General features: G+C 43.7%; 1 protein-coding gene across 7 annotated transcripts in view; it reads right to left on the bottom strand.

Annotated features, from left to right (window-relative positions):
- Positions 1–27,702, bottom strand: part of LOC116429262 (sodium channel protein 60E) — a 40,298-nt gene that overhangs the window by 9,596 nt on the left and 3,000 nt on the right. For 4 of the 7 annotated variants that reach the window (XM_076366176.1, XM_076366177.1, XM_076366179.1 and 1 more), the window contains exons 2-15: positions 18,717–18,925; positions 15,576–15,796; positions 13,393–13,573; positions 11,703–11,780; positions 11,470–11,611; positions 9,695–9,829; positions 8,788–9,017; positions 8,151–8,710; positions 7,976–8,064; positions 6,138–7,579; positions 5,190–5,505; positions 1,628–1,744; positions 1,251–1,409; positions 154–450 (exon numbers count right to left, since the gene is read on the bottom strand). In XM_076366176.1, the coding sequence (XP_076222291.1) occupies positions 154–450; positions 1,251–1,409; positions 1,628–1,744; positions 5,190–5,505; positions 6,138–7,579; positions 7,976–8,064; positions 8,151–8,710; positions 8,788–9,017; positions 9,695–9,829; positions 11,470–11,611; positions 11,703–11,780; positions 13,393–13,573; positions 15,576–15,796; positions 18,717–18,925 (4,176 nt within the window). Of the gene's footprint in view, positions 1–153; positions 451–1,250; positions 1,410–1,592; positions 2,477–5,189; positions 5,506–6,137; positions 7,580–7,975; positions 8,065–8,150; positions 8,711–8,787; positions 9,018–9,694; positions 9,830–11,469; positions 11,612–11,702; positions 11,781–13,392; positions 13,574–15,575; positions 15,797–18,716; positions 18,926–27,702 lie in introns of those variants that run through there. The other 3 variants (XM_076366178.1, XM_076366181.1, XM_076366182.1) reach the window with 3 other exon arrangements.

The raw sequence follows: 27,702 nt of genomic DNA, 5'->3' as shown, positions 1-27,702 counted from the left end.
GAAATAAGTAAAATCGTTGGAACAGCGTAATTTATCGGTTAACCCATACGCGATCGGTTCAGCTCGCGAATCGCGGTCGCGGCACGGGACGCGCGAGCATCTACTAAATATTTACTCAGAATAATAATCGAGAATCGTCTGTACCGCGCTTACCTTTTTCTTCAACATGTTAAAGTTGTCTATAATTACTCCGATAAAGAGATTCAGTGTAAAAAACGAGCCGCAGACAATGAATATCACAAAGTAGAAATACGCATAAATGTTCGCTTCTCTCTGTGGCTGAAGGTCGACGCCCCTCGCGTCCACCGCGTCCTGCATCACCTCCATCCAACCTTCGAACGTGGCTACTTGAAATAGAGCCAGGTAAGCTATCCCAACGTGATCGAACGTGATCTTACTATTCTCCCAAGAGTAATTTTTCCTTAGGCAATCGTCTTTCGTGTTTACGATCTGACAAGTCAATGTTCGTTACGATCAGTTTCGTGTTTCCCCTCTTCCCGCCGCCGCCGCCGCCGCGTTTTTTCTCTTTTCATCTGGTTTGTGCTTGTTTATTCATCGTTCGTCGGTCCCTCGATCGATATTCAGACTAATTCGTTTTTCTCTCGTTAATTACGTCGGAAAGAGCAGGCCGTGATTGGAGAAATTTCAGCCGCGGTGTCGAGAGATATCGGAAAATATGCTACCGTGCATCCATAGTTTTTCCGAGTTTTCATTAACAACGATATTGTATTTCTCTATAGCATTGTACACGACGTTATCGTAATGTTAAAGCAATCAACTCAATCCGAACATGATTTTATTTGCAAAATTATAAACTCTTATATATAATATTAAGCTTCGTATAATGCATCGATATATGGAATATTCGAATAAAATAATTTTCCTTCTTAATTTATATATGTTTTCTTATTAATTAGTTTCAAAGAGCATCGTCTGTATCTCTTCGGAGAACAGTGAATATTTCTAGTGAAAAACTTTTGATTATATTTTTCGTACATCTTGAACCGAATACAACTCGAACCGAGAGCCAAGGCTGAGCCAAGGATTGAAGAGAGAACGAGCGATGCTAAAGCTCACCGAAAATGTTTACGACGCGAACCAGCCGAGCAAACGAAGCCTGCCCTTCCCGACAACAAACTTTCACCTTCGACAAAGTTATTTGATTTCTAAAATTCATTTCGGCTGCCGCACGGAAGATCGACGAATAAACGTGGTCACGCGGGAAACGGGTTCCCCGCGGTTCGACTTACCGACACGTCTAACAGTTCGCCGTACTCGTCGATGCATTTGAAAAACTTGCCTCCGAAAAATTGCACGCCCATTATAGAAAATATCAGCCAGAACACGAGACAGACGAGGAGCACGTTGAATATACTGGGTATCGCATACATCAACGCGTTCACTACGATCTAGCAAGAAAAGAAAGCGATACTTCTAGCCGGTGAAAGCCGTCAAGAAAGGGATCATCTACGGGCGCAGCTTATTTATATATATATACCTTCGTATATATGTATATATGTATATATGTATATATGTATACTCTATGTATACGCGAGAGATATATGTAATATATTAATATGTATATATGTGTATAACGTACGACCAGCCCGCTAGGGGACTGACTCACCCTCATGCCTTGCCATCTCGATATCGCTCTCAGCGGTCTCAGTGCTCGCAACGTTCTCAGCGATCTTAACACTTTCAAGTTCTCATTCTCCTCTATCAATAGACTAAACGTTGACACCTGTTCGGGAAGAGAGAAAAAGAGGTAGAAGAAGAGGGCGGTACGGTCTCGAGAACTCGAGGGGGTGGGTGGTCGGGCGTACGGGGTGTCGCTGTGCTGTCTCTATAGCCTTCGGGAAGCTGTTTCTCATGCAGCGCAGACGTGACGGGGTATATATGCGCTATGCCGCCTATGTATTCTAATCTATCTCTTCCTATGAGAATGGGATGTAACGAGTGTGAGAGGCTCAAATAATAATTGCGGTGAGTTGCGAGCTGTCGTGGCGAAAGGGTGAACGTTTGCGAGAACGAATCCACCTGATATATTCCTCGCACGGCGCGGAGCCTTGCTTGTCAGAACTGTCGATTATCCGAATCAATTTTATTTTCACTGCTTCGGGTAGTTCAGATTTTGTTACATCGCACGATCGTTCTGTTCGATTACCCGAATCAACTTGGTGTCGGTTGGTTTGGATAATCGAGGTTCTACTACTGTTCGCCTCTTTTGTCGTCTTGATATCGTCAAGAGCATCACTTTCAATACTGCTGCCAACATTTCCGTTCTTGGCGTCGACTGTATTAAAAAATAGAAAAAATCTATCCGAAATCTAATCTCAATCCGATCTCTGTCTGATCTCGATTTGTTCGCTTCTACGTTTTCACTGGTTTTTGAGTAGACGGTGATGATCTTGCGGTATTAAACGTTCGTCGAAATCGAATTCGGCTACCTTCTTGCACATATTTGTCAGACAGTCTTGGAAAAACAAAGAATCGTATGTTACACAGTGCGCGAATGCGAATCCTAATCAAATGTAATCGTTAATTTTCATTAAATTCCTAACGTTGCTTCGAACACATTGCGTTCCATCGATGTTACAGTGACGATTGCGATGGTTAACAGATTTCGTTTATTGCAACGCGAGCCGATCGAAACGCGCGTTTCATTAACAGGATCGTTTTTCAAAGTAAAATTAGCTGAAAGCGTCGCTTGAACGTTGTACCTTATGCTCGATAAAATCGTGTTATCAGATTTTCAATTTCAAAGATGGAATTCCAAGCGGAATAGGACCAATAGTTTCGATACTTGTTGCTCGCCGGGTTCAATAAACGTTTAAACGTTGGCAAAGCCTCTGCAAATATTCGAGCGGATTATGGAGAAGATTCTATCGGCGATTCAAGAGCTCGAAAGTGATTTTCGTTCCGAGAGGCGCAATTTTCATCTCGGTGATATGAGATTCTCTGGGAAAAGTGTCGCGCTACTTTCTACTTATTTAATTCGTATATAACGAATTCGTTACACAGCTTAGAAGCATATCAATTCCTTTTTATCTTCTAACGTAATCGCGAATAATGAATGTCATTGAAACATTCTTGGAATGCAATGTGTAATAAATATATATATATTTTTTTGTATATCTAAAAAATATATTCAATAAATTTATGAAGATTACGTAGTATCGTGAATATATCTAATTCATGAAAAATCTATTCGTTAAACATTCGCGACTTCCTCCGAAGGAATGATTCAAGTATCTTTGCAATGATTTGCGATTATACCTTCATCTATTTTTATACAGATATTTTCTATAAAAAAACATGTAAAGAGGAAAGATCGCGCGATTTTAGTAAACGTATAAATAAATTTAAGCTCCCTTTGTTTACTTCGGGAATTGTTACTTAGGCGCGCCTCAACTTCGGCTTAAACTTTCACGCGCGCACCGTGCCGCAAAACGATCTATCTATATCGTTTAAGCATGTCACGTAACGTGTCAACGAAAATAAATTGCCACACCGCGAAACTTTTCGCTCCTGGTTTATTCGAGCCTGTGCTTGGGAAAAGTTGGAAAAAAGACAGACCGTAGAGCGACGTATAGAATCGCTCGAACGTATATAACGTATTTGCAAGGGTTATTTTCGAGAATCGTTCGTTGTTGGAGTTACGTGTACGTACAGCTGTTTTAGAAAATATCGAAATACGTGCACGGTCGTAGAAATCAGTGGAAGAAATGAAAATTTGTCGGAATGCCGTTTCGAGAGTTAGGCTCGCAGGGAATTCCAGCGATAAAAATGAAGATAACGATTGTGCGCTCTGATCGAAAGTTGTTTTCTGTACAAAATTCCACGGGATTAGAGTGTTCCGCGCGGAATACGATCTCCACGGTAACTCTAGATCGTCGACTTGAAATTCCCCAGGAAAAGCTGTTTGAAAAATGACAGAGATAACGTTTACTTTATATACGTATTTATAACGGCAACTCGAGCTCAATATCAAACAGTAATTACTTTAAACCGCGAACTCGCTTTGTACACTTTAGAGGGGGGCAGAATCAAATCATCTTTTCAATCAAATCATCCTTTGCGTTCGGTAAAACGTTTAATAAACCGACGTCTGTTTGACTTCGACTTCAATAAATTAACGTAACGCTGAAAATAATGAAACGAGGATTCCGCGCCGAAGTATCGGCGTGGCTGTTTTCATTGAGTATTTCCAATGGAAACCGACGTTGCGCGTCGACGTTCCTCCGCGAATCCCCTGTGAATCCCGTGTGAAAGCAGACCTTTCCTCGGTAAAATCGAGACTCGCCGAGATCGATCCTCTACCCCGCGAGAAGAATGAGAAGAAGACAGAGAGGGAGTGTGTGCAGTCTGAATCGAGAACAGTTCGAACTGTGGATCGTTTAAAAGCGGGAGAAGGACGATAGGCGGATGGATGCAGTTAGAAAAGCGAACATAGTTATTTGGCACGTACCTGAATCCGTACAAAGGCGCGATATACATATATAAAGAATTCAAAAAGAAACGGATAAAAATGAACGAAGAACAGTGAGCGCGGGAGGAAACAGCGAGATCGCGAGATCGGAAGCTGCGATCGGCGGGAACGAAAAGAAATCCATGCAGCGACGATGGACGCACATCAAACGAGCTCGTTCTTTTCTTTTTATGGGTGTTCCCCTTGTCCGTTCGCATACGTACAACCATACACACGCACGGAAACACATAGAGTGGGGCGAGGCGAATCGGATCGACTTCCTTTCGATCGACAATACGAAAACGCGACTAACGAAAAGGCGAAAAGAACCTTTAATCCCTTAACGCGCAGTTTTTTAAAGAAAACCGGCCAAAGAAGGCTATATTTTATTCTCGAATAAATAAGTGTTACACCTTCCTTTAAATCTTCTTTTCGCGAGTGGGAAAGAAGAAACGAATACTCGTGGAAAAGGTAGACGCAACGTTTCTTCCAAACGAAGAGACAATCGGAAGTTTTCAGGAGAAAGTTACTCGAGATTGTTACGTTAAACGGATTCTTGTTTCGATCCGATCCGCCCAGGTCTAGCAAACTACTCGGAGGGACAGACACTTGTACACGCGCGTCGAACGAGCCGCGAGAACGGACAACACGAAAAACAGCGAAACGTATCGGTGGCATCGCGGTATTTGTTTCTGTATGCGGTGTGTGTTCTACTTACGAAGACGATTATAAAATCCAAGATTGTCCAAAAACTGGTGAAATATTTGCAGAAACCCAGAGCTAACCACTTGAGTAGCATCTCGATACTGAAAAGGGCACAGAAGCCAAGATTGGTCCAATAGAGTATTCTCTTCAAAAAAGGATTGTCATCTAAGTAAATGTCTTCGAAACAGAGCGTTATGGAAGATGCGAAAATTAAAACTAATATCATCCATTCGAATGCCGGCGTGTCCACCACTGAGAGGATTACTGTGCGGAGTCTGATCCACTTTTTCCCGATCGACGTCGCTACGCATCGATCCATGCAGCTGCATCTACGCAAACAACGCGACGTTAGAGCGACCGCGTTAAGGAATCGATCTTCGTTTCCTGAACGCGGTGGAAAGTTCATGAGTATCCCCTATTGAGTATCGAAACCAAAGAAAAATACAAATTTTCATTCACCTTTGCCAATCAGTTGATAATCATTAGCGTTTACAAAGGTTCAAAGAACCGATCGACTCGATTGTTTTCTTTTAGAAAAATCTTTTCTACCGCGTTGGGAGTACTCTATCTACTTTGACTGACACGTTGACTGCTAAGATCAGGACTCGCGAGAATCATTTTTAAGTCTATACGAAACATTGCTTCACTCGAATTGGATAGCAGTTAAAGCGTCAAAGAGGTTAACAGGTCGCCAACAGAGATCGACAGACTTGTACCAGAAGAGAATTGTTCAGAGCGTCGATCTCTGCGATGTGTTTAAAAATCATCGAGATACAAACGCCGAGTGCCAAGGCTCGCCTCTCTTTTTCAGCTCGATTCTTGAATCGTATTTAGAATTTTAGGTATACTATCTTATACCTAATACTATCGTATTTAGAATTTTCGAAACGAAAGGAGCTGGCACTGAAACGTTTCATCTACTAGGCGAGGTTTCCGCGAGACTACACGATGCTTGTCTTACTTCTGATAACACTGCCGGGGGAAGCAGTCTTGCGGCTCTTTCCGTCGATTGTGCCTGCCGAATCCCGGGAACGAGCCCATTCCGTCCAAGTATTTGCCCTTGCTGTCCCTCCTGCCGCCGACCGTCAGCTCGTCCACGTAGCTGACCAGCGCGTGCCAAGGTCGTTTGGGGACGCGCTCCTCGCGCGTCGAGGGAGGCTCGTCCTGCTGCAGCATGGCGGTCCTCTCCTCCGCGGGCGCCTTGCCCGGCGACGAGTACTTGGCGTGTTCGGTGTCCTGCGACTCGTCCGCGTTGTCCTCCTTCGATTCCGGGTGTTTCTCTTTGGAGCCGTTCGATTGCTCACTGCGCGACTCTTCGTCCTTCTTCTCCTCCTCCTCCTCCTCCTCCTCCTCCCTCTCGTCCCATTGGTCGTAGTTGTGCTGCCTGGAGTCCGGCGGGTGGCCGTACATCGGGTCGTAAGTGAACACCGGCTGATTCAAGCTCTCCTGGTAGGACCTGTTGTAGACGTTGTCCTTCGGGAGGCTGAGCACGGTCTCCTGAATGGCGTACTTGGTCTCGCTGTCCGAGCGGTCCATCACCTGGCGCACGATCTTCTCCAGCCGCGGGTCCTTGCCCTTGATCTTCGCGGCGCCCTGCGCCATCCGCGAGCACTTGTTCTTCCGGATGATGGATCGGATCCTGTCGAAGGACCTCGCGAGCTTCGAGTCCTCGCCCACCTCCTCCTTCTTCTGTTTCAGCTCTTCGGAGTTGAAGCTGTTGAGCAGCAACGCGAGGAAGAGGTTCAGCACCATGAAGTTGCCCATGACCAACGCTGGTAGGAAAATGGCGAAGCAGGCGCCCGGCCCGTCCTCCTGCTCGGCCCGCATGCAGTCCCAGAGCGGCTCGATCCACTCGCCGCACAGTATGCGGAAGATCATCATGAACGAGTGAAAGAAATCGTTGAAGTTCCAACGGGGCACCGGGTCCGGGTAAAACTTGTCCAGCGTGTAGTCCTTGCTGAACAATTGCATGCCGATCACCGCGAATATATAGATCACGATCACCAGGACTAACGTCAGATTCCCGAGGGCCCCGATCGTCGAGATGATTATGCTGAGCAGCACCTTCATCGTCGTCCAGGATTGCGCCAGCTTTAAGACACGGAGCAGCCTAAGTCCGCGTATCACGGAGAGGCCGTCTACCAGCTCGAAGGTCAGATCTATCAGAGACGCTGACACTATTATCAAATCGAAATTGTTCCACCCGTTGGCGAAGAAGTCTTTGCTCAGCGCCAACAGCTTCAGCAAGCATTCGAAGGTGAAGATACTGGTAAACACTTTATTACCGATGTTGAGCGCCTGTCGTATCGACTCGCTCATCCCGTGATGCTCCATCGCCAGGAAACCGGTGTTCAGGACGATGCACAACGTGATTGTCAACTCGAATAGCGGGTCTCTCACTACCTGGGATACACGGGAGCCACACGATCAGTCGAGAGTCGAGCGTTTTCTTTTTTCTTTTTTTCTTTTTTTCTTTTTTTCTTTTTTTTTTTTTTTGCTTTTGCTTTTGCTTTTGCTTTTTTCCCCTGTTTTTTCCGCTTTTTTTCTTTTACGTCGAACGCGTGCGTTACCGTCTCGTGTATTTATCGAGCGCCTTGTTCGTTTTAACGAATGTTTCGGTTGGCGTGTGAGCAGTCTTTTTTCTCTGCTGTTATTTCCGTTGTCGTCGTTGTCGCTGTTGTTTCTCTTTTTAGATCCGGAAAAGCTATTGAGTATCGAATTGGCCGCGAAAACGCTTTCGGCTTTTTGCGAACACGCTCCCCTCTCGACCTGATGTTCTTTTACCTTTTTCGTACCTACCTTGTACAGACAATTTTGAAACCGCAGCCAACCCTCGTAATCGATGCAGCACTGTATGCATTTCTCGCAGTTTCGATCCGGAAGATCATCTGCGGACGGAAACGCGATAATGAAAACCCAGCCGCGTAATGATTCGCCGTAACGAATCACGGGTTCAACCCGTAACCCCGCGTACCTAATATGACGATGTGCGACAGGTACTCTGGCGGCAGGGTGTACATCTGTTTCTTCGTTTTGACGCCGTTGCACTTGAACACCCTGATTTCTCGCGTGGTCCCGGCCGCGAGCGGGCCGGACACGTTGGTGGCCGTCCGCAGGTGCCCGGAGCGCGTCGGCAGTGATTTCTCCCGTTCGCTTTCGCCGTCGACGTCCGCGTCGGCGTCCGGCCTGGCCCTGGCCCGGGCGTGCTCCTGCTCGACGTTGATGTCCGCGTTGCTGTTGCTGGCCCCCTTCTCCTGCCACTCTCCCCTGGGCTCCCGCTGGTCGCGCTTGTCGTGCTCCTCGACCGACGTGACGTCGTCGGCGTCGTGGTCGTCCACCACCCCGGAGTCGTCCAGCGACGACTGCTGGTTGCTGTTGTTGCTCGCCTGCCTCGAGTGCAGCATCCCCCGGTTCGGCGCCAGCCTGTGCACCGTGTTGTTCTCCGCTGTCCTGGGGCTGACGTTCTGCAGCAGCAGGTGCGACGGCCGGACGCTCGAGTGCCGAGGACTCGGACTCGGGCTAGGCGTCACTGACCTGCCAAACGGATAATACCCTTTAGTTTCCAACCCTGCCGAGAGAAACGCCGCCGTTCCGGGCGACGTCGAACGCACCTGCTCGGCACGGCACTGCCCTTCTCTTGGCCGGAAGAGCCGGAGCCCGCGTTGCTTCTTCCGCGTCTTCTTCTCCGCGTCTTCTTTCGCGTGTAGCTACTCAGCAGAACGCCCTTCCTGGCGTCCAACTTTTTCTGCTTCTCTTTGGCAAGTGTCTTCACGTTGATCTTTGTCGGGTCGAAACTAAACGTCGAGTCCTCGCGATGGTCGGTTAAATCTTTCCTTCGTTCCTGGCGACAGAGGCGAACGTTACCGCCGCGAGTCGAATGAAACGGAACGTTCTCTATTTTGGATAATCGTGTTCGTCGAATATCGTAGAATTGTTTGTTCCGTGTTGTTAATCGAAGCAGCTTATCCGAAGTCGCGATTGAATTGTTAGAATCAGAATACGTTCGTACTCGCGATCGAACTTATTTATGGTACTGCCTAACAGCTTTATCATCGAGTGATGTCCTGCATCGAAGTCGTTTATATTCGTGCAAACGATGCCGAACACTTCCAGATCCATCCGAGGCTCTTACGCGATCGCCGGATATGTTTTTCGGATACTTTTGGCAACAGCTTCGTTCGGAATGTCCTCATCAGTCGAAAGATACGCGTATACATATTTGAGATCGAAATGAAATTGAGACCGTTACGAGGCTTTACGAGCTGACATTGGCACATGCATTCCTGGCTTTATCACGTAAGACGTGTTATAAGTCGCGAAAGATTTCTAGAGAACCAAAGTAGGGGTCCGAGTTTCGTGATTCGGTGCTTTATTTCGCTTTTTATCGAACCTCCGCTCATCCTTTTCAATCCTTCTCGTCTTTCACTTTTACTGCGAGTATACTTTATTATTATTATAGTAGGAATACTCGAATAATACCAGTGAAACGAAACGGTAACTCGTTCCTGATTATATTACCTCGTTTGTAATTTCAGCTTCTTCCTCGTAACTCAGCGCAACGACGGCTAGCATCAAATTGATCAAGTAAAACGAGCCGAAAAACACGACCACCGTGAAGAACGAGACGCTGATAGGTCCGCACGCCGACAACACCTGCGAAACAAGGTATTCACCATCAGAATTCTATGTTTCTCGGAAGAGCAGCGTATAGAACAATCGAAACGCCGGAAAGAATAATTTGAAAAATCATTCGAAAGATAGTTTCTGTCAAACCTGTGATAGACTCTGAAAAAACTGTTCTTTTTACAATGATTTGTACAAATGCAATTATCTCTGAGACCATATAGCATTTATCATTTAATTTAACCCCTTGCCGTACTATTTACTTTCACTAAGCTCATGTACCATTTTAAATGGTTGCTTGCTTTGATCCGTGGGTAACGAATAACATCGATTATTGTCAAATTAGTCTAGAAACCTTCATTACGAGTCTCATTGTACGGCAAGGGGTTACATCCCTCAAATGCAGTGTATTCTTTTTCGAGAAGACAGTATAATTTGGTACACTTGATCTGTCGCTAGATTTAGAAAACACGAAGATTGCCTATTACTTTTCCAAGTATAATCGTTGCAAAGAAAATCCTATTTATAGATTAAAATGGGACACACCGTGTGTACCGTGCGCGATCGTTATCCGAATCTCGCCGGAGACGAAAAACGCGTTCTCCCGAAATTATTTTTACCCGTACGAATTACACCGAGAGCCGAACGACGTTTGAATTATGTACACATGGGAGAGAGGTATTACCTTGCGATTCTTCGGCGTTCGGCTAAAAATCGCCCGGCGCGTGGCGACTCGCGAAAAAGTGTCAAGAATAGAGCGGAATCGATGAACGGTAACTAATTTATTCACACTCGTTAATAATGAAATAGATGCGAGTAAAAAAAGGTTTCAAAGCGTTTTAAATAGCGTGTACCCGAGTATGTCAACGGATCCCCAAGGCCACGCGTTTTTAAGGAATTTTCCTGATCGCGAATTCTGTGCTTCTTTTAATAGCACCCTTATTCCGCCGACCCAATTACCTCAAGAAATCTGTTACCTCTACTTGTTCGCTGTTTCGCATTTCAGCTACTGACAGGTAGAAACCTGTCCAGTAGTTTTCTAGTATTTACATTATTTTTACGAGAAGCCACAGTCTATGCTAAGTGATACACATAAATACAAACAATGGCAGTCCTTGTGGATCAAGGATGCCCAGGAATGTTAATACTTAGACTAAAAAGAACTATAACTACAACCTCCTCCATTATCTTCAATTGAACTCGTTCAATGAATTCGGTTAGAAACTGTGTTTTGACTGCAAATAATCCGACTTCAAGACTTACTAAACAACAAAAGGAAAGGTAAACAGAATAAAAGGCAATACGTTGCTAAGTGAAAAGTGGTACAACTGCGAATGAGACTCGTGGTGAAGATTTTCAATATGATTCAACAAATATATGTATTACTCGGTTCATTCGAATTCAAAATAAATATTATTCCTCCGTAATCAACTATTATACTTAAAAGGAAATATAGGCGTAACATATGCTTAGAATTTTTCTCTTTTTCCAATAAATTATTAATGACAAAGTAGCCGTATCGATCAGAATTGATAAAGAAATCATAGGCGAAGGGGTTAATATAATATTTTTCCCATTTTGTATATTTTGCTCTATGAAATCGTGCGGCGTTCAACGCGTTAACCGGAGCAGGCGAGCGAGACGCGAAGACGTCCGGACGGACGGGGTACCTTATTGTAGACATCTTCCCAGTAATCCAAAGTAATTAGCTGGAACGTGGTGAGCATCGACCATAGGAAATTATCGAAGTTCGTGTAGCCGTGGTTTGGATTCGGGCCAACGCAAAGGCAGATGTAGCTCTCGTTGCAGTGTCTGGAAAGACAGAAGTGTTCCCGGCCGTGTTTAAAACCGTGGGGACGTCATTGGGGTAGCGCGGCCGATAACAAAACAAAGTTTAGCGAACCTGGCGCCGGTCGCGTTCCCGCAAATTATTGGCTCCTCGTCTTCGTCGAATGCCCAGTTGGACGAGTTCCAAGTCCACCTGTGGACCAGGCCGGGAGACGCGAGGCAGCGGCGGCAACAGAGAAGGGTATCGTCTAAGGTTAATGCCTTTCGAGACTCGACGAGGCTTCATCATACCGGCTCGATATACACAAATGGCTTGTCGCAACAGGGTGTAAAGAGTCCTCTGTGCCAAACTTTCGGAGCACGTACCGCGAGTCAAAATAAAACTGGCTTCAACCGGTTTGGCTCCCTTCGCGGGCCGTCCTCCAGTTGTAACCAGTTATGGTTACCAGAAATCAAGTAACCCTTGTTCGGTGACCACTTGGTTTCACGTAACTGTTTCAGTGGAACCGATGTATAACGGTTTCGAACAGACACTTTCGGAGCTTTCTCGAATCTTTGTTTGTTACACTTAGAAATTAATTGGGTATCTAATGTTTGAGCATCGTTGAACGTAACAGAATATCAGATTGGAAGGCGTATAATCTTTGTTTAACACTAAAACTACCGAGCATTTAATACGATTGATATGCAATTCCTATAAAAATTGTATTTATTTTCAAAATCATTTCGAACATTCAATGCTTCGAACATATCGGTAATTGCTGAACAAAGAAATCTAAACCAGTCAGTCTGACTGGTACGTAGTTCTAGTGTTAAGCGAATGATAAATTTGTTTGAATTTATTATTGCGATACGATAATAGTTGTTCGCAATATTGGCAATTTATCGTGTCATTGTTCGTTTTCAGTCGGTTACGATTTCTCTCGGCAAAAATATCAAGTTCAACGTTCACGTAAAATGTCATCAAACATTTCTCTCCTAGTCCACGCAGACGTCATTTGTCGGTCGCGTGTGTGTACACGTATACACGTATATGTCACTTAAAGAGTGAAGTGTCTTTTAAAATACACTGCACGCAAATGCATCTCAGTTTTCTCTTAAAATTTTCATTTCAATTCAAAGGAAGGAAAATGTTCTCAGGAATTCGATGCACGAGTGACGTGCTCTTTTGAACGTTTGTAGTCTATCAACGGCCGTGCGAGCGTTTATAGCCGTATCTCGCAAAATCGTGAGCCCTGAATTATCGTCGAAGTTATTACGTCAAATCGTTGTCATTTGCCGCAGAATTTTACTGAAAATCTACATTAAATCTTCCTTCTTCCTCTCGATCCTTCGTTATCTTCGACATTGGCCACAGACATCTTTCACACCTTGCTGCAACCCTCGCCGATAACGATTAGGACAAACGTCGAATGCGAAACGTACTCTGAAAAATAATCTAGAAATGAAATAAGAAATTTTGCTTGAATTTTGCAATGCAGATAGATAAAATGAAACAGCTGTGTTCGTTGATTTATGATTTCTTCTCAAGTCGATAGCAGGAAATGTCTGCGTACCGTGAAATAATGATATTACGTGTTTTCAATGAAAAACTTGTCGAGTGCAAACGATTAAAGCTCTCGAATCGAATAAATTTGATCCGGATATCGCACGATAGAGTCCAACGGATCACGTTTTATGCTAATATAGAGCAAGAAACGCTACTTGGTCGACTGTCGCGTTCGTTTCGCACGGCGCAGGTGTTCAAATGTTTATCAGCGTCCATTTCTCGGTGTTCGTCGACGCGTACGCCGGATAATACGTACTCGTTCCAGTCGATTTGCGTGTTATTCAGTTCGATGTTCTTCACGCATTTGTTCCGGAGCTCGCCCATGTAGACTTGCAACGCGAACAGCGCGAACACCATCAGGCAAAAGATCGTGAGCGTCATCACCTCGGCCAGCTGCTTAAAACTATGTAATAACGCGTTGATGATGGTCTTTAAACCTGAAAGTATATAAAACGGATTTAATTGTCGCGTGCCGCGAATGAATTTGTTCTGGCTACCGGGCGTCGATTAAATTAACAGCCCGACTGCAGCGGGAGAGTCACAGGTGACCGCCGGTGCCAAACTAATTGGCCCCTGGACCGCGCCATTTTCCACGGTGCTCGAAAGATACGTATCTCCGCAATTATATCTCGTCGGCCTCTCGCCGTTTTCGGATTTATCGTCGCGCCGCGAAATCCGATGAAATATCTGACAACCGAAATTGCGCGCTGACATTCGCATAGAACGCGGTTCAACGCGATCTACTTTGATTTTTTGCGACAGAATGGAAATTGTTTGACTCTCTTAACCCTTTGCACTCGGAAGTTTCTCAGAAACATTTCACATTTTTTCACAAAGATATTCTTTGGAACTAACTCGAAATTACAAATACATTGAGCCAGTTTATTCCAATATTTCGACGTGAAATATCAGACTTTAGTTTTAGTCACCTCCCGAGTGCAAAGTTTCGGTATCTTGTAATTAGTATTTCTCCTAACGAACACGATAATGAGAAATTTTAGAACCTTTTACGAAGTCGCGTGTTCACCGTTAGTCGGTTAGATTTCGAATTGATTCGGAAAGCTAAGGCGGATTCGAGTGTTCCTCGGAAAAGTGGAATTTTTTGTTCCTTTCATTCCCGCGGTATGATCTATTGTTCCCCGCTAGCCAGTAAATTGTACGTTTGATGCACTTATTTACTACGGCAACGTGACTCGAGTAACAAACGGTAGGCGCTAGATAGCGAGTCAAGGGAAACTTCGCAGGTACAAGCATTTCTATGCATTTCGAAATGGATACGCCAGCTGTTTCGCACTTTCTTGTCGTGTTTCATTTAACCGTACCAAGCGTGAACGTACAGTCGCCTCGGCACGTCCGTGCCGAGCTGAAAGTGCGCGCTCCCTCCTTTGCGAAACGACAAATCCAATCGCGAGTCCGGAAACGATCCTTCGGTTCAAATCTGACCACTCGCGAGCAGAGGGCCGAACATAGAAATCTGTTTCTTAACCGGTTAACGCGTTCCGTGCCGGATCATTTTTTCAGGACTTCCTCTTCGGGCCGTATGGGGCGTATACGAGCCACATTTTCGCAATCGATTAAAATTAAATAACCGCGGTATGCGTGCTATTGAAATACCTATCTTTGACTGTACAATAAATTTTGAAAAAGTTGTTCGTTTTTCAATGAGAACTCATTTTCGGTCTGAACGGAAAATTCAGCGTGGGTCGTATACGCCTCTCGCGGCACGGAACGTGTTAAGCGTGGAGTTTAGTTTGAAAAATCTCTCATTGTGCGCGCAATAAAATAAAGTAATGAAGCGTATACTCGTCAAATGCAGGCCAAATGCACTTGGAATATATCCTAACGAGAAACTAGAGCGAAACGAAGAAGAATTACATGTTTGTCTCGAAAAAAAAATGATCCATCGTTGAAAAAGTTGGCACCGTTAAGAGTTTTAAAATGACGCGTATACTCGTCGAACACAGTTAACTGATTAACAAGCAAATCGAATTACTATAATTCACTCGATTAAACGATGATTATTCTCAAACATTTCTATATTATAAATAATGCTACCCATTGCGGTGACGTTCAGTTTGACGAACGTGCGATGGCAATAATCCAATTGAGTCAAATCATTTAATATTATATTTTTCCCATTTTGTGTACTTTGCTCTATGAAATCGCGCGGCGTTCAACCTGATGCGTTTCGCGCAGCTGTACCTGGAATGTCGGCTGCACCATGAAAATCCGTCGGAATGGAAGCAGTCCGATGATTACGTCGCGCCGACGAGCGACTCGGTAAAGGATTAGACGGAGATTAGGAAGATTCCGATTTTATTGGAGACCAAACGGGAGGGTGAATAAAAATGGATGTTTGCAGGAACGTCCGCGGTCCGGCGCGTTGTTTGCGAACGGAATCGATGGGGACGCGGTTCCGATTGTTCCTCGGGATCTTACCAGGCATAATTGAAACGGTCTTCAGAGCCCTCAATACTCGGAAGGTCCTCAGCCCCGCTAAATTCCCTACTTCCATCCCTATAGTGGCGTATCCGCTGGTGATCACCACGAAATCCAGCCAGTTCCAGGGATTCCGCAGATAGGTGTACTTATTCAGCACGAATCCTTTCGCTATCGATTTGATCACCATTTCGGCTGTGTATATAGCTAGGAATATATATCTGGAAAGAAAGAGGCGAGGCGGGACCGCCGGTGAGTCGCCCGGCGAATATAAGGCGGCGTTCGGTAAATATAAACCGCCACTTCCGCTCGAGAGTACCCGGACACTTGAATCTCTAATACGTGCAAATGAATTTTTCACGCTCTCCTTTCGCCACGTCCGAACGAGATTTTCAATCCGCCGAGTGCGCCTCGAAGAAAAGATTCTTACGTCGCGTCGTTCGGTTCAATTGCATTGTTGTTGCCGTCGCTTTGTCCGACGTACCGATCATCGCCGGTTTATGTAATCGTTTTGTGTATCGATTACGTAGCTACCAGCTTCTAGTGCACTGTTTTCTCTAGGGGATTCGAAGAGTTTGGATACCGTATTGTTTGCGTAGAGAATGTTTAGAAGGTAAATGTACCGGTGACTAAATAGAGAGAATAAGAGCTGCGTATTTATTCGGTATTTAAACGAATTATTTTTAGTCACTCCTGGATCTTCGATGATAGGATTATGCGATCAGTTATTTTATATACGGTGCTTCGATCTCGAAATAAAGAAAGAAAACGTTGTAGAGCCTCACTTCGGAATTAATATTACAGGAGATGTTCGACTGCATGCAGTAGCCGCGTTTCAATCCCTCGCGAGTTGCGTCTTGGATTTTAAATTATACACGAATAATTGAATTATTCAAATGAAAACAGAGAAGAACCTATAATTTTTCTGTTCGCGGTGCCCCAAGCATTCATGAACAATGCAATGTTCCGCGAGGTACGCTGTTAGTACTTTGGAAAATCTTGGTTCGCGAAGGGTTGAAGAATATTGATTGCGCGTGATTCTGCAGGTGCAAACAAGACGAAAATCAAGAGTGATCGATAGACTGCGGATTCTTATGTAAACGAACGCTTTTTTGCCACAGTTAGCACGGAAATTTACTTGTCTATTTTAATGCGTTAACATCGAAATCAACCCTTAACCGTCGAGAAGAAACTTACACCGCAACTCTTATTGCTCGTGCAGTTTAAGATGCAATAAAAGCATTATTTTAAACAAATCAAAGAAATATCATTCATGATTTCTCTTAATGCATCTTGCTTATAAATTAGAGCAACAGCAAAGCAACATTTATTGTAATCAGAGCTAATCGTTAACGTTGAGATTACGTTGTCGTTTCTTGTGTCCCAGATTAGATGATCAAGGGTTAATTGCATTTTATAAATTACAGTGAAAGCAAACCAACAATGTTTATTGTAACAAACGGAAATCAGAGTTATTCGTTAACGTTGAAATTACGTTTATCGATCCCTGTGATGAACATTGGGTACTTCTCACAACTGCAAAACATCGTCTCTAAATTCTATTTCGAATTTGGAAAATCAATATTTAATTTATCTCCAGAAGGAACAATTCAAACTGAAGTTCCCTAAATTCATTTTAAAATAGTGAGACTCGTAGATTTCTAGACTAATTTAGCAACAATCAATATTGTTCGTTACTCACGGATCAAAACACAAATATTTTGCTATTATCAACGTATTATCTTCAAATGAAATTTCCACTTGAAGTAGAATGGACAATTTCGTTGCATTTCTTCCAAATTGTCGATAGTAAAATGTTACACGAGCTTAATTCCGAAAGTAAATAGTACGCCAAGGGGTTAAGGCGCGAGGGGTTCAGAATCAACCAGTTAACTGTGTTTCACGAGTATACACGTCATCCTAAAGCTTGACACGATACTAATTCTTTCAGCGATGAATCCTTTATTTTCTCACATAAACCTGTAATTCTTTGTTTTGCTTTGATCTTTCATTAAAATATCTACGTGCATTCGTTCCATTTTTTTTTAAGTTTTTCCAACTAAATTCCACAGTTAACTGGTTAATCGTATTTCTCGCGATCGCGATTGTTGCGCAAGTTTGTCGTATAAGAATCCAGGGGAATAATCGAGGATCAGCATTGGAATGAAAAGCAACGCGCCGGGTGTCTCCTTGTACGCGAGAGGCGGGGTCGAATTCCGTGTACTAAAAGTAGAAAAAAAGTGCATATAAACATATGGCCGATACACGACCTTGTTTACGAGTTACAGCTTGTTTTGTGTTGTAGCATTATAGTTGCTCACCTATATTCAGAAACATCGAAGTGGGCACCACCCTCGGTTCTAACGCGATACGATAACTCGCGTACTGTTTACAAATTCGCCCGATCTAATCCGACTAAAGTTTCGCAGACAACAAGGCCGGAGAAATGTTGTGTGTGTGTGTGTGTGTGTGTGTGTGTTTTTTCTCTATTTTCTACACACGTAGCCACGTTTCGTTTATTGACGAAAAAGATTGTTGCGGCACAAAGTAAACTGTAACTCGAAAACAAGGTCATATCGGGTGCACACTTGTTTTTTCTTATTTTAGTATACCGAATCCAGCCTTGCTGCGCATACCGCATGCAACGAGACAGTTTGCGCAGTGTATCCGTATTTTACATATAACAGATCGGTCGTGTCCGTCGTCGATGAATAATATATTTCGCTGCCGAGGTGAACGAATAAACGAACGAGGAATGAGAGTGCCTTTCTTAATTACGATGCACCGGCTAATTCTGAAATTAACCCTCGAACAACTGGGTTTCCCGTGGTTCTTTCGTTTCGAAACATTCGGATAATGTTTTTTAACAAATTACGCATTAAGTTGCAATGCGAAATGTCCACTGATAATTATCTAATCGTTATTTTAGATTTCAAAAAGTTTGTGAAAATGAAAGGCAAGTATCAGTAAATCGTATCGCGCAGGGGATGATGCGATAAATTTTGAAATAAGCGTTACAGAATTATTACATATGATATTTTAGGGTTGATCGTTATTCGGGGTACGCTCAGTTGGTAATTAGCAAGTGTCTGGACACTCTCGAGCGGCGGCGTTTTAATGAAAACACTGCGGCGAGCTTACTCTGCTTCCTCGATGGTTTCCGTCATGGCGAGGAAGGCACAATTTAATATTATCGTAGCCATGACCATGTAATCGAAGTACTGATTCGTACTTAGGAAGATACAGTACCGTCTTATAGGATTCCACGGTGAGAATATGAACCAACTGTTCGTCGCTGTGAACCTGTGGATGTAGTTCTTACGAAATCTCTTGGAAACCACGCAAAACGTCTGAAACATACGAAAAACGGCATTTCATTGTCGTTGTTCTCTTTGAAAAACATATGGTACAACGATAGTAACAATACAATTTATATAGATAATTCCACAATAGTGAATTTATTCTTAACTGCTAACAATCGCTACCCTTTCGTCGAATCCATCGAAAGATTAAACAAACGACAGAATAGAAAAGAGACACTCAACTACTGATTATTTCCTAAACAATCTATTTTAAACAGTGGAATATCTATTCCGCTATCGTTCCCTTTCCGCCGCGTCCCCGCTGGCAAGCCATACGCTCGACTAATCAATGATTTCAGTCGATTCTTTGAAGAAACTTTTCGTTTTTCTGCCGGGAACTTTTCCACCGTCTCTTCCAGGAAAACAAGGCAGAACGAAAGGAAACAAAAAGTTCGCACGTGCGATGCTTGGTAGCCTCTCCGTGTCAAGGCCGCGGTTAATGATTGATAAAACGGCTGGTAGGTAGATTGACCTACCGATGGACGCCGCGTCGGTTCGCGGGCGTCTCTTAAAAATAAGAGAACAGCCGAAGAACGGTTATTAATACGGCTAGGAAACCGATGACGCGTGTTTCCGTGTTGGCGGGCCTAAAATTGGCCGGCAGTGACGTGCACGCAGCGCCTTTTAAGGTCTAAAACCGGGCGGCGATGACGCAGCGCGTCGCGATTCCAGCAATTCCAGCCGCCGCGCCGCGCCGCGCCGCGCCGCGCGAATGCATTTTAATGGCCGCCTCGGATCGCGGGGCGGTTACGATATTTTCAAACACGCTCCTCTTATTTCTGTGCCAATTTCCAGCGGCCGTTTCAGATGCCAGTTATCGGGCGTGGTTTTGTCAGCCCGGCTATCTGGCAACGGCCTGACATTACCGGCCCGCGGAACTATCGACAACGGGCCGCGCGCGCGTTTCGCCGAAATCGTGATATCCGGCCGCGGACTTTATCCGTTTACGAGCTATGCAAATGCGCGAAACGCGATAAAACGACAACTCCGACGAGGGTTAACGATGCAGCTCGGTCTCCCACTTTTTTCCACCTTTAATTCGAACTTTAGCGGAAACTTTTAAACGCCGCCGCGAAAAAGTCTGGCGAGTAACGCAACTGTCGGTTCTGGAAAATTTCATTGGCGAGTTTCGAGACGCTAACACGTTCGCTGCATCGAGAATTAGGGATGGTCCACTTTTTTTCAATACATCGTAAATATCACTGACACGAGCATTGAAAATATTTGAGAATTTTAGGGTAGATGGCCCGATTTACATCGTTGAATATCTGTAGCTTCGATCGTTCCGAGCGATACACCGAATCTTGGACAAAGGCCTATTCAACTATTCTTGCATGCGTTCACATTCGAGAAAAGAATGTTCGTTTCGTTGGGTAACGATGTTTCTTGTGTAACAGTTGTTTTAAACAAAGTGGGTCATCTCTCCCCTGCACTATGCTCGTAGAATGCTAGTAGAATTAATTATCGATGAATCGGTATCACGGATGTTACGTTGTTACGAAATACGTTTGACAGCAGTTTTCTTATTGCAACTGTTTCCAAGGAGTTCGGAAGCCGATCGGCGACCAACGTGGCAGTGAACGTGTTAACCCTTTGGCTCCCGGCGGCATCGCCTTGAAACCGCATATTTCAATATCAGTGAAATACGAACCAGTGGGGAGTAGTCACGAAGCCACCGGTATAAAATCGATGTAGTAATGACCACCTATTTTTGCGATGGCTCGCGATGGAATAACATTTTCTATAAAAATATTTATTTCTCTTCGAAACGATAACTTGGTCAACGTACACGTGGAACATAAATCTACCGCTTCTAAAAGTTTTCGCTCGGATCGGTTAATTCGCTGTTAACCGGTTAATTGCGTTTCACCGCGTTAAAGTCGGCCTTTAATTTTTCCAGGCGAGTATGTCACTGTTCGTTTTACCGTAGCTTTTCGTTGGAATATATCATATCAAGAGGGATTTTCGAAACTGAATTCAAGATCCACGGTGGACAGATTGAACTCGTTCTAAAAATCGAACAAATAAGCTCGCTTCGATGATACATTCCTCTAGCTCGCGAATGATCTTCGCCAACTCGCAGAAAGGGAAACGCGGAGAAGTGTTCTCGATTTGGACCGCGCTGGCAGCTCGTCGACGGGATAGCTTTAATATTTATTAGCGGACCGAACGAAACAGTCGATGCAAATAGAAACGTTGGTATAAACATCTGCACTCGAGCTATAGTTAACCGGTGGATTTTATGCATTCGTGCCTTGTATGCATCGGCTAGACCATCATGAAATATGTATCGTTATTATTACCATAATAAACCGAGTGTTGCTAACGAACTACTTAAATACTTTGGCAGAGTGTCAGGAACTCTTCATTCTTCGTTCCGTGTGACGCGTCGTTACGCTTTTCGGTGCGCGCGATTAAAATGATTCGTTTTAAGAGCAATTTCGTTAACGGGATACGCCGTATTCGTCGACATTCGAAATTCAAGCGCGGACTTGGAATATCCGATTCCGAGCGAAAGCGGGACAAAAGCGTTTCGTTTGCTTCGCCATTGAACATGTTCGATCCAGGCCGTACAGCGTCTAATATTCTAGATTGTGTCCGAAATACTTTTCTCCCTCGATTTTCCCGAGGCCCGTGTAACGGCGGCCGCTGCCATTCAGCCGGACCTCGCCCATTACTCATTCGTTGCGCCCATCTTATTTTCCTGTTCGTGCTTCGCCTCCCTCCATTTTTCTACCTCGTTCTAATAACCTTCTATTTGTACAATAATATCGAGAGGTATTGTCAATGCTTCGACAAAAGGAACACCACTTTGTGAGAAACTTGCCGCGCAACTAATAATAACGGGGAGTAAACGAAGGAAAGGAATTCGCTTCTTTCGTCTTGTTTCTTTTTTTAAAAAAAGGGGGATAAGTCTTTGTGTTATTTTTAACGGCGAAAACGGAAGGGAATTTATCCCGGGGGTTATTCGAGCCACTCGTCGAACGAATCGATTAACTCCGCGGAACAAAAAGTAGAGGAAACCGACGCGATGGTTGCATATTCATTTCGGAAATGTGACTTTTTATTATTTCGTGGTACAGAGTCACGATGAAATTTCTCTGAAATATAACACGGTGATACTTTGACTGAAATTTGAACATTTCCTCGGTGACGCATCGAGCAAACCGAATTTCGTTGGCTGTACGAGGTATAAGGAAGATAGTAGAGCAATTATTACGAAGAATATTCACTCTTCAGTTTCTAATGGGAAAAAGCTTAACGAAGAACAGTTTCGACTGAGTTTCGATGAACGTTGGCAGTCAAAGCGTTAAGACGGCCAATAGAGCGTTTCAACGATCAAATCCAAAGAAATCTGAAAAAATTCACAAAGCGTTTCAACTGTATATGAGTTTTAATGAGTATTTGGTTGCCAGTGAACCGTTAAGACGGCCAATAAAGCGTTTCAACGATCAAATCCAAAGAAATCCGAAAAAATTCACAAAGTATTTCAACAGTGTATGAGTTTTAATGAGTGTTTAGTTGCCAGTGAACCGTTAAGACGGCCAATAAAGCGTTCGAACGACGAAATCCTTATAAATCTGTGAAAATTCCGAAAGCGGAGTTAATCGATGCGGGTGGTGCGCGAGTGATTCGTGGTGTAACGCGAACGGTAGAAATTTGCCGCGTTTAGGTGGATCGAAGGAATGTCCTGCGTGGCCGAGAAAAGGTCGTATTTTTCCTGGGAATTTCCGGGGCCGAAGCCTCGATAATCTCGCCGGCCCGACCCTCGGGGCTGGCTCGCCACACCGGTGACGTCAATTCTGACGATTGCGTTTTTAATCTTTCCTTTCTCGCGCGTCTTTGATCCCGAGCCGTCTACGATGTTTGACTTGTCCCTCGCCTATACCACTTATCACTGCGGAGCGAGACGGCAGTTTCCTCAGCCGGGGCACACAACTATGTCACACACCGACTAACCTATTAATACGGCGATCATGCCGCGTGTCCTCCGGTTGCGGCTATAAAGGACAGCCCTTTGTTCCGAGTGGGACGGGTGGCTCCTTTGCCTTCGTTTCTTTCTTCGAAACTCGATTTATTCTATTTCTATTTTCATTTTATTATTGACCCATTGACACAGACTCGCGACGGAGTTTCTGCGACTTCTGGAAAGCGAATTCGTTCGTTTCCAAAGCGAATGTTAGTTTTATGTTCCGTTGTTAACTATTTGCGGGAGTCTTCGACGTTTCCGAAATAATTCATTCTATTTTTAGGTTCATTCGATCGAGTCTTTGCCTAGTACAGTTTAACTTTGACTTTTGGGTTAACTTTGAATAGTAAGCAATCGACGATCAATATTAATGGAAATTCTTTTTTAGCGCGAGATTTCATCCTGAAACGTATTTTTTCGTTGCACATTAATATTTGTAACGAATGCTAGTACGCGATAGAATTTATTACAATGAAATTTATGGAAAGAAGACATCGCGAGCTTAATATGAAAAGTAATTAAGCACGAAAATTGATAAGAATATAAATGGGAATGAGAAGGAGACTCGACACAAAATTATTTAATTCCACCGGTTGAGGTATCGATTATTGAAAATTATATACGGACTTACGAGATCCTTTTATTAGCTTGACGATACAAAAATATAAATAATTACTCGAGCGTTCGCCAATAAATGAAACTGTAAGATCGAGTTTATAACATTAACGAGAATCATTAAGGGTTTACCTCGTCGTACGTGAAATTGTATCTTTCAAAAACCGTAATAATATTATTATTATCAATATCATTATCATGAAACACACGATACGATCAAATATCTAATTTCGAAAGTTGTACGAGTCTCTTTAAACTTCACTTTGTTTATTCCTAAATTATTACTTAAATAATGTATATTAACTTTCGTTTAGTGTTATTTTATTTATACGAGGCCTTTAAGACACGTTAGGTTGCGGAACCGCGGAACGGTAACAAGGCCATGGTAATTAACCCTTAAACAGGCGGGTGAAATTTCATGAGGATAATTGTTGTGCGGAGTGTTAAAATCATCCCAGTTAGAAGGGCGTATTCAGGCGTAACGAGCAGGTAATTTTGATTAATGTTTGTCAGCTACAAGAACCGACATTTAAAAAGTACGCGAGCAGAAATGATGACATCGTTTCGATAACAATGAATATTCTTATTCGTAACTGAAACATTTAAATAATTCTCGATTTACGCATCGATGTCGATATTCGATAAATATTCCTACGCCGTTAAACAATTTTCAAAACTGCCGTCGCGACCGATAAAATGACGTTTATTCTAATTAAGAATCGGCAGTCGATTTAAGAAATAAACCTCATTCGAGAAGAAACTTGTTTAGTCGGTTCACCGCGAGGCAGGGAAATATTACTGAAATTTATCCATTTGCACGGCAGGAAAAGGTATATAATTTAGAGGTAATCGGGTTACGATTGTATTAGAAATCAGGTCAACCGGCTTGAAAAACGTGGCTTCGAGAAAAACGCTTTGTAGATGTTTCATGGCGCGTACGCGTTATTACCGCGTAATATTTTCGATGTTTCAGACGGTATTCGAGGAAGAATGTTGTTCCGATCGCAAATAATCTGATCGTTGGCTGTAATTTTAATATAATCTACTGGCTCGACGAACGGTCGAATAAAACATTCATCGAAGAATGCGAAGAGACAGTGACTCTCCCACGTTCTAATGACACGTCGTGTGACACAGTTTAATTTTGTTGAAGCGTCCCTCCAACGGTAGGTTTACTCGCACCTATTTACCCTACAGATCAATTACTCTGTTTCTGGAAAACGTCCCTCCGTTTCGATCTCGGGCATCGGAGATTCGAAAATTAGGATGCACGCGCTCGTGCATCGATCGAGAATCGACGCGAGCGTTCGGTAAATAACCTTTATAAAATTCAGCACGCGTAAAAGCGACGCGTGAGCCTAGCCTTAGCTCGACGGCTCGATAGAGAAACGTTAAAGTTGTTTATTAAAGCATCTGTTCGGCGGTTTCTGGAGCAATTTGAATTGTAAATCGAGGAAACTTCATTCCCGGATTATAAGGGAGAGGCGAACGGCACTATTAGAAATTGTGACGAAATCAGCAGTTTAATTAAGTCTCGCCGTGCTGCCCCGGATTGCGCTGTTTCGACTGGATGCGGACAAAAACTGCTGTGCTTAGTCGCGGGATTATCCGCAGCACAGCGTTCCGTGTCCCTGTAATCTAAACAGTTGCTCAGAAAACTTTCTTATATTCCGATACCTCGCGTAATCGAACGAAACAGCGAATCCCACGTAATTACGCCGAACGCGATTAATCGGAATCGAATTTTGCAAAAATACCAAACTATACGCGTTTCGGTTGAAAGATCGATTCCTCGTCGATTGCGAACAATGTTAACCGTTCCCGTTTGTTCTTAAACGCAACGTGTAATTCACGCGAGAGAGAATTCTTTACTTGGGAAAAATGTGAAAAATGTAGGTTTTAAAATATCCCGCCGCGAGTATTCGTTGCAATTACGGTTTTTCTTAAATTTCATTAAGTCCCCCGTGTTCAAGGGGAATGGAATTTTTTGCTGAAACGTCACGAAAATCTTCGGACCGGAACAGTGCGCATCGTTTCGTTTTTCCGGAGCTACGCTCGACTTCGAAACCCGTGTAGCTTTATTAATATCGGAAATTAGTCGGATGTTCGTTTAGGAAGACGTTCTGGAGCATCCGCGCCAGAGAAAAATATGAAATAAGGGAGATATCCGTTTTTGACCTAATTCGAGCGAATACCGAGCAGCCCCTTAACCTTTCACACGTGGTGTATCAGTGGCATCGAAAGATCCGCAGCAATCCCCACAATTCGAAACATTCGCGGTTCTCGGTTTCCAGATTAAAATCGTCGTTTTAACGAGAAATTATAACACCGTGAACTTCAGCTTCTGAAAGCCTTCGGTTTTCAACGGAAAAAGGAATAAATTATCATTAATGATTCCCTCGATTCCCGACGCAGAAACGAAATAAACAAGAATATTTAAAGAGAGGAAGTGGTTGATCGATGTTTAACTTTGAATTAATATTCAAGGAAACATTTCTTGAATTTAGTGTTACGTATCATTGATATTTCATCAGAAAATAATGATTATTTGTTGAGAAAAATATTCTCAAAGGGTTAATTGTGTAAACTCGTTTGAAAAATGTCCGTAATTGGTGCAGCCGATAAAAAGAGATATGAAAATTGTCTAATATCGGCGAGGCACGGTACGCAGGTCGTTCGGTATTAAATGACACGAGATAGACCGAACTACAGATAGTAAAGCCACCTTTTTCATCGCGAACTATATTTCTTTGAGTGTTATCGTCCACACTTTGCCGGGGGTGTTTCATCTTACTTTCCGTCGTTGGCTGGCCGAGAACAACTTTTCCGTACACAATGTACACAATGTGCACAATACGTTCGATGAAGTTAACACATTTCTTAGGAGGAAATCCCGACATCGAATAATCCGATTCTTCCCGAAACTCTAGAGATTCGTTGAAATTCCCGGTGAAAGTCGAGTCAAGAAATTTTTCTCGCCGCTCGTTGTTTCCCTGGGAATAAAAGCTCACCGGAAACGTCGATATCTGTATCCCACTTTTCTTTATGTTTCCGAAATTACAGCCGACACGGGGAAACCTTTGAAACACCTTTCCGAAACTAACGCGAGACTCTCGGAGTCTCCTGCGAATCCGCGAGTTTTCGAACGTTTCTCGACGTTATTTCCAGTTTAATCGTTCGTCTCGCGTCTATCGGAGCCAGCGAAGGGCAGGGAACTATCGAAAAGCCGGTAATTGAAGTTTAAACGGTTTTTAACCCTGAAAAACCACAAAGTATCGAGAAATTACACAGCCCAGCCTGGTTTCCATCGAAATGATCCGAAAATCTGCAAAGCTGCGAGACCGCTGGTATTTTCGGGTTATCGAAGATTCCTTGGTAAACGTTAAAGCCGCGTTTCGCGGAATGCTTCGTTCTTGCCCGCAACGTTGTCGGGATAATTCGTTTTTTCGTTCGAAACGGAAAAAGGCTAGACGCTCGCAATCTACGGATAGGCATGCAGATTAGGAATACTCGGCGAGCCTCGGTCAAAATGTCAAACGGAACGATTAACTACACGCGTAAACGATCGATCGGATTTCGGGGCGATCTGTATTAATAGAAATTGAAAGTGCATAGCAATCGGAAAATGGGAAAATTCGAGGAAACAGTGTTATGTTGTGTCATCGAAAAAGAATGTTATTTATTCGACGAGTCCGTCGTATAATTGTGAATTACACGAGTTAAACGGGTAAGCGACATTTCCAGGCGCGAAATCGATTTCGACGGATAACGCGAGGAATCGCGATTCACGCGCGAGTGAATAAGTAAGTAGGGAGAATTAGGCGGAAGCGCGGTAACCGATGGAGCCTCGAAATTGTTAACAATGACAGCGAATAGTATGTTTTCGAGGGAACGAGCGGCGTGCCCTAGCAGAATCAGGCCACCTACATCGGTGTCGCTCACAACGGAACATACCGAAGTGACATTCGTCGATTTTCTTGGAACTTTCGCGGGGAGAGCGGTTCTCGCAAAAATATTTGACACGTATTCCGTTTACCGGAGACTGTCCGTGTCCCGGGAACGGCGATAACCGTTAAACGTTAGGCTGATGAAACGTATTTGCGGAATATCTTGGAAACTACCGAGGCTACGAGAAATTCTAAGCCGAACTTTCAAGGTATACCATAAGGTAATTATATAA

Source organism: Nomia melanderi, chromosome 3 (assembly GCF_051020985.1).
Source record: "Nomia melanderi isolate GNS246 chromosome 3, iyNomMela1, whole genome shotgun sequence".
Lineage (NCBI taxonomy): Eukaryota > Metazoa > Arthropoda > Insecta > Hymenoptera > Halictidae > Nomia > Nomia melanderi.
This window is presented reverse-complemented; position numbering and strand designations above follow the sequence as displayed.